Raw genomic sequence first — 7,935 nt, forward strand, 5'->3', positions numbered from 1 at the left:
CGTCAGAGGGAGGGCACTATTATGTCGTGTTGGACGAAATCTTCCAGTCGCGGTGCGCAAAGACACCAGGCAAGAACATAGCGGATGAGTTTCAGGATTTGACTCAGAGCATGTGTTATATATTTGGCCGAGCCACCAAGGCTGTAAGCAACTACATGCCGGCGTAGAGTTTTTCCAGTTGACGTACAAAGATATGTTTTGTCTGATATTATATAGAGGGGACTGTTATCAGCAGCCTGATGCCTGCAAGTGGGGTAGTGTACGATTGACTTCTGTAAGTCTTTCCTATTAAACTACTCTAAAGAAGCCGGGTTCTAGAAGACTAAGCTAATTAGGAAGCCCGGTCTAATAGATGTAATGAAGAAAGCCTGGCTTGACTAGTGCTTTGCCTGGCATTATTAAAGACTGGAGAACTGCCAAGACAGCTACTAGATTAAGCATAGGGCTGACGAGAGATTCGTATTTAAGAGATTACGGAGTTTAAACTTCAAGCTTTGACTGGACGTAATAGCGCCTTAACTTCAACCTGGAACTCTTAAATAGTTCTTAATATCCTGTATATCTCCTTGCTATACTGTAGTATAGTAATATCTTAGCTTTATCCTCTCTTTAGTTATAATACTATAAGTCAAACTAGTAACAACACATGTATACAGCATACTATATTGGGTCAGCTCTGCTGCACTTGAAAAGATAACCTGTGCTGGGCTCGGGCTCAGGTGACATGGGGGGGGGGGGGGGGGGGGGGGGGGGGCTGGCTGGCTCAGTTTGTTAACACAGTTATAAAAGTCAAGTCTTATATTATACAGCTCGTGTTTTTTTAGTATAGAAGCCAAGCTGTACATTGTACGTAAACAAGTTATATAAGCCACCTATGTTTAGCTTGTCTTACTACTCCACTCCACTGTATTGTATTGCTTATTATATACTCCGTAAATGGGCCGAAAAGTAACAAGTAGCGGTATACGGTATAGCGTGTCTGTCCAGTCGCCCAGCAATGCTATTACATTTACAAGAGTAATTTTAATATATTAAATTGACAAATGTATAAATACTCTTCTTAATCCCCTTAAACATCACAATTAAAAGGTATTACTATTAACAATTAAAACAAACACTCTTCTCTTTAACTTTAATTTTAAATCCTACTACCAACGAACCGACAATATGAAGGTCTTCACCTCTGTTCTTACTCTCACTGCTGTCATGGCCAGCACTGTTTCTGGATGCTCCAGTTGCAATGTATGAGTCTTAATTATTTAAGTTAATTCTGCTTATTATAACTGTATAATTAACTATTATATAGGACTGCCCTGGTGATCAAGTTTGCTTTTTTGCTGCGAGCACCGGTACTGGTGGTATTGGCTCATGTGTTGAGCCCAACTCCGACTTTTGCTCTGCCGGAGAGGGATTCTGCGATACCCTTACCTGCGATTAAACTGCATTATGGAATGGAGTTGGGTTAATTTGCTTCTATTGTTAAGATTGCGTGTGGAAACGTAACCTCTCTCGGCAAGCTGCAACTGGTCCCCGCCTCTCTGGAATCCATCTGTGTAAGGTAAAGCAAAAACATAAATTTAGGTTCCTATATAATAGTATATAAGTACTAGTATAATTTTAGGAGAATTTAAATCTGGAATATATACCACTGTATAACCAAGGCGTTATTTCATATAAGAACCCTTAAAGATATATTAGTTTATATATATTTCTTTTTTAAAATAAGTTAGCTTTGTTGCTATAATAAAAAAAAAAACTTTTATAAATAATATATTAAAACAGCTTGCTTTACAATAAAGTCATCCATGCTGCTTTACTTTTTTTTTTATTGTTGCTATTGTAAGTAACCAAGGAAACACTTGTTAGTCAGTAAATAATAAAGCATTACCTTGAGTTTTGTGTAAATGAATTGTATTGTTGCACTGATCTCATACAGATAAGTTTAATGCAAACTCTTAAGTAATGTTTTTGGTTTACCATCAAGAGGATATTGAACATAATGACTTAATATACTAGCTTTCTTTCAAAGTCTCGACGGTAATAATCCTATGCGCTAGTTATATGCTTCATGGCAACTTATACTCCCTTTGCCTTTTCCCATATTTCCTGAATATAGGCACATGCATTGTCGCTGAGCGGACCCTTTTCAATGCCGCTGAGTGTTTCGTCTAGTTGTTCAGGGCTGCTAGCACCAATAATGAAAGCATCTCCGTGATCTGAGCGTAATGCTGAATGGTACGCCACCCAACGATACGTTAGCTCAGCCGGATTCACTCCTTCGGTTTCTGCAATAGTGTTCCATTGGGTTAGTATCTCCAGAAAGTTGGCGTTGCGCAAATACGGCCGACAGGTTGCTGAGACATAGGTGTCATTGTCAGCCATTTCCCTTGCTTGTGCCGCGGTCTTGCCGAGAAATCCTCCAGCTGATGTACCGTACGCATAGAAGGAGATGCGCAGTCTGCGCAAAGTCAAAAGTAGGGCAGTTTCTTTATGTCTATTTAACGGATTGTAGCTGCCCTGGTAAATGACGGGAAGAGGATAGCTGTGGTCGGCGCAGTGATTGTATATGGCTTCAATCTCAGTGGCAGGGAAGCCTGATAGCCCAAATCGGCGGAAAATGCCACGCTTGTGAATAGCATTTACTGCCGCAAGAGTTTCGGAAATAGGTGTCATTGGATCTGGCCTATGAAGGTAGAAGATGTCGACCTTTTCGACAAAAATTAAAGTAAGTTGGCAGCAGCAGCAGCAGGAGGTATAGGGAAAATACAGTAATCAAGTAATCAATCCTGTAAAATATGACTTTGCGTGTGGGCTTAGCAAGGTTTCATCTTACTTGGTCAACTGCTAATTTGTTAATGCTTTCCTCAGCAGAGCGTATAATACGCTCGCTGGTGGCCCACGGTATGCTGAACTCGGTCTATGAAAAAGGGCTCCATTTTGTATCAATGACAAATCTGCTGCCCGCCTGGATTCTGCCAAGTGTAGCTTTAGAATTTCCGTATGCCTGTTGTAACATTCTGGTCCTATACTAGGTATAGGGTAGTTAGTTCCTAAGGGATAAACCTCTAACGTTGGGTTTATATTAGCAAAGAGATATAAAAGATTTTATAAATAGTTTTAGTTATATAGCTAATAACTTTAAATAAAAGTCTAATCTAGTTATTATATAAATGCTATATTAATAATTAACTATTTAAGCTATATTTAATAAGTATATTAAATAGTTTTATATAGTAAGTTATATTATAGGCTTACTTTATAATATATTTAAATAGCTAGTAAGCCTAGTACTTTAGTGTTATAGGCTTACTTCTTTAATACTTCTTTTATAAGTAAGCTATTTTTCTTTAGCTATAATTAGCTATTAATTTTAAAGTTTTACTAAAGGTATATACTTTATAGGTTTTATATAGTTAATTTATAATATAATACCCCCCTTTTATTAGTTTTATCCTTAAGGCCTAATAGTATATAAGTTTTAAATTACTTGTTTTTTTTTTATAAGTAATTTAGTTTTCTTTATTATGCCTAAAGGCATTGTTAAATTCTTTTATCTTTTTTTTATAAAGAAGTTTACTTAAAACCATAAGGCAGCTATTTTAGTTATAAAAACTATTAGGGTTATTATTATATTTTATTTTTTTATAAGTTTAAGGGTTTTTTTTTATAAAATAGTGCAAGGTTATTAAAATTATAAAAAATATATATACTAAAATTATTTTTATAATAGAAATAGTATTTTTTTAGCAGCTAGTAAGTTTTTTTAATTTTTATAATATATTATTTATTAATATTATAATAATAGAATATTTAACTGCTAAAAAAAAAAAATAAATATAAAAGAGTATTAAATTAAATAATAATTATTATAAAACTAGTAATAAATAATAGTTTTAATATAATTAATAAATAAAAATTTTATATAATTATTATATTTTTAAAAGTAGTATTAGGAAATTAATATATATAATAAGTAAATGCTTTATTATAGGGCTTAGTTATTGTTATAATTTAATACTTAAGGTTGCAATAATGGGCCTATTGGGTAGGCATAAATGAATTAACTATAATTTATTAATTAATTATAGATTGCTTAATGGAATTTATTATTAAATATACTGAGTATAACTTAATAAACTTAACCCTTAAGTATATTAAAGACATTTAGCTAACTGAATATATAAGTTTACTTTTTATGCTTATTTAAATAACTTAAATAGTTAGTTATTAATATAGTTTTATATTTATAAATTAAAAAGCACTTTTAGTCTTTACTGGTAATTATTATTATAATATTATTGCCTATAGGTTTTTTAACCTATTCTTTAATATAAACTTAAAGAACTTATTTTAGGTTTATCCTTTAGGAATTTACTTTATATTAACTATCTAGTATATAGTTTGTTATAGTTATTTAATAAATTAAATAATATAAAGTATATTAAGTCTAAAGCAGTAGTTAATATATAATTTAGCAGTAGTATTAATATAATTAATTAAAATATAATGTTTATTAATTTAAGCCTAGTGTCTAGAGAAATTTTTTTATTAATGTTTAAAAGATAAAATATTTAATAAATTTTTATAAGTTTTTAAATTTTAAGTATTTTTTTTATTTAATAAAATATTTAATATTTTAGGTTTTAGAGTTTTAATATATAATAATAATACTTTTAATTTTATATTTTTTTTTAATTTTCTATAATAATTTTATTTAAAATAAACCTTTTAGTTTTTTTATTAATTTATACTTTTTTAAGTTATAATATATAAAAAACTAAATTTTATATTTTTATTATATTTAATAAAGCTAGCTTATAATTAACTTCTTTAATTTATTTTAAAATTTTATAAAGTTTTATTTTTTTAATATTAAATTTATTACTTAGTTTATTTATTTTAATATTTAATAGTTTATAGCTTTATAAATATTATAGTAAGTAAACTATATTTTTTTTTTAAAAAATTAATTTTATAATTTTATTTTTATTTATATATTTTTTTATATATTTATTAATAAATTTAAATTATATATATATTTCTTTATATAAATTAATTATTAATTTAGCTTATAATTATACTTTTTTTAAATTAAATTTATTTTATAGTAGTTTAAATACTTTTAGTATAAATTAATAATTTATAAAAAAAAATATTAGTTTTATAAATTTTAATAGTATATTATTATAGTATTATTAAGCTACTAATAGTTTTTTAACTTAATTATTTTATATAAAGTTAATATAAGTTTATAAATAAACTTTAATAATTTAATTTATATATTTACTTTATTTATTTATTTAAAGGTAATATATAGTATTAAATTTATAGTTTATTTTTAATTTAATTATAAGTTTTTATTAAATTTTAAAAATAAATATTTATTTTTAATTTAAAATAATTTCTTTAGGTAATTTATAATAAATAATAATTATTTTTATATAAATATAAGCAAGGTTTTTTAATAAATATAACTTTTTATATAATAAAAAATAAACTTACTTTATAAATTAATAAATTATTATAAAAATACTATTATATTATATATTTATAAATAGTTTTTTTTAATAAAAGTAAATTAATAATATAATTAAAAGTAATTAATTCTTAAGGTTATTTTATAATAAATAATAGTTATAGTTTTTTATAAGGTTTATATTTTTTATTTTTTATTTATTAATATATAGTATAGTATAATATAATATACTTTATATATTTTTTAAGCTTTTTAATATTATAGTATGTTTGTTATAAACTAGCTATATAAAATCCCTTTAGTATATACCTCTGGGTAAACTATAAATAAAATAATTAATTAAGTTAAAAGAAATATATTTTTAATAAAATATATATTTATTTATAAAATAAAACTGTAACTTTAAAGAAGTATTTTTATTAAATATAATATAATTTATATAAATAATAATTATAAAATAATTTATTATATAAAACTATTTATTATATTTATTAAATATAGTTTAAATACTTAATTATTAATATAGTATTTATATAATAACTAAAATTAAACTTTTATTTAAAGTTATTAGCTATATAATTAAAACTATTTATAAAATCTTTTATATCTTTTTATTAATATAAACTTAATATTAAAGGTTTATTTTTTAAAAACTAGTTACTTTATATTAAATATAAAATTAAAATATTATATATTAATAACTTTTATTTAAAAAAATACTTTAGATTTTTTAAATAATTAAATTACTATAGTTTAAAATAGTATTAAAAATTAATTTACTTTAAAGAAAACTTTTTTTTTATTTAAAATAATAATAAAAATATTACTATAAAAAAAACCCTTAATTAAAAAAATATAAATAGTAATAAAGCTATTAAGTTAATAAAAAATATATATAAGTTAAATAAAATCTTTATAAATAAACTTAATAATAAAAAGTTTATTAAAAAAAATATAAAAGTATTTATTAAATAATAACCTTTACTTATATTTAATAATAAAATTAGTAATCTTTACTTTTTTTAAACTTAACTTAAGGCTTATTTTAAAGATTTTAAAATTACTTTTAATATTAAATATAAAAAGATTTTTTTTATAGTCTTTTACTTTAAAAAAACTGCTTTTAAATATTTTTACTTTATATAAAATGCTTACTTTAATAAGCTAAAAGGATTTTTATTAACTTAAGTTTAAGAAGTATTATAAATTAACTATATAAGATTTCTTTAGTATATACCTTTAGGTAAATTATAAATAAGATAATTAATTAAATTAAAAGAAATATATTTTTAGTAAAATATATATTTATTTATAAAATAAAACTATAACTTTAAAGAAGTATTTTTATTAAATATAGTATAACTTATATAAGTAATAACTATAAAATAACTTACTATATAAAACTATTTATTATATTTATTAAATATAGCTTAAATAATTAATTATTAATATAGTATTTATATAATAACTAAATTAAACTTTTATTTAAAGTTATTAACTATATAACTAAAACTATTTATAAAATTCTTTATATTTTTTTATTAATATAAACTTAATATTAAAGGTTTATTTTTTAAGAATTAGTTACTTTATATTAAATATAAGATTAAAATATTATATATTAATAACTTTTATTTAAAAAAATACTTTAGATTTTTTAAGTAATTTAAATTATTATAATAACCTTAGGTAATTTTAATACCTTTACCTTTAATTTTATTAAAGATATAAATAAAAATATTAACTTTATTAATAAACTTAATTAAAATAAATTTATTATTAAATAGTTTAAAAAACTTATTAAAAAACTATATAAAAATAAAAAGCATTAGCTTTAAAAAAAAATATTAAAGTTACCTTTAAGCTTTAACCTTTACTAGTATATAATAATAAGCTTATTAAACTTTAATTATTTATTATATAACTTAAGGCTTATTTTTAAAACTTCTTTATTATTTTTAAAAAAGAAAAAAATAAAGTATTTTTTATAGTATTTTATTTTTTAAAACTTGCTTTTAAATAGTTTAAATTAATTTAAAATAATTATATAAAATATAACTTTACTGCTAAAGATATTACTAAAGCTATTTTTAAAAGTTTTAATAAATTTAAAGAAGAATTTAAAAAAGCCTTTAAGGATATTAAAGAAATTAAAATAATTAAAAATAAACTTACTATTATTTACTAAAAAAGGAAGTATTTAAATTATATTATAATATTTTAAAATCTAGTAATATATATTAATTAAGGAGAATTAATATTTATTAAATAATTCTATAATAAACTTAAACTTAAAATTAAAAAAAAAGTTTATTAAATTAATTAAAAATAATATAATCTTTTATTTTTTATAAAAAAATATATAAAAGTAAATAATTTATTATAAAAATTAAAAATAAATCTTTTTAAATAAAAAAAGAAATATTATTTAAGATTTTAAGTAAATTAAAGTAAGAAAT

At 22.6% G+C, this 7,935-nt stretch overlaps 2 protein-coding genes across 2 annotated transcripts; one reads left to right on the forward strand and one right to left on the reverse strand.

The window, feature by feature from the left end:
- Positions 1-1,167: 1,167 nt before the first annotated feature.
- Positions 1,168-1,438, forward strand: TrAFT101_000022 (uncharacterized protein; the record flags this gene model as incomplete). Its single annotated transcript, XM_024901586.1, has 2 exons — positions 1,168-1,242; positions 1,307-1,438. The coding sequence occupies 2 exons, from the start codon at positions 1,168-1,170 to the stop codon at positions 1,436-1,438; spliced, it is 207 nt and encodes a 68-aa protein (XP_024754425.1).
- A 638-nt stretch (positions 1,439-2,076) lies between these two features.
- Positions 2,077-2,673, reverse strand: TrAFT101_000023 (uncharacterized protein; the record flags this gene model as incomplete). The annotated part of the gene is made up of 1 exon (XM_066125888.1): positions 2,077-2,673. One exon carries the CDS (start codon positions 2,671-2,673, stop codon positions 2,077-2,079), a length of 597 nt encoding a protein of 198 aa, XP_065981985.1.
- Positions 2,674-7,935: the final 5,262 nt, after the last annotated feature.

Source organism: Trichoderma asperellum, chromosome 1, assembly GCF_020647865.1.
Source record: "Trichoderma asperellum chromosome 1, complete sequence".
NCBI classification, from domain to species: domain Eukaryota; kingdom Fungi; phylum Ascomycota; class Sordariomycetes; order Hypocreales; family Hypocreaceae; genus Trichoderma; species Trichoderma asperellum.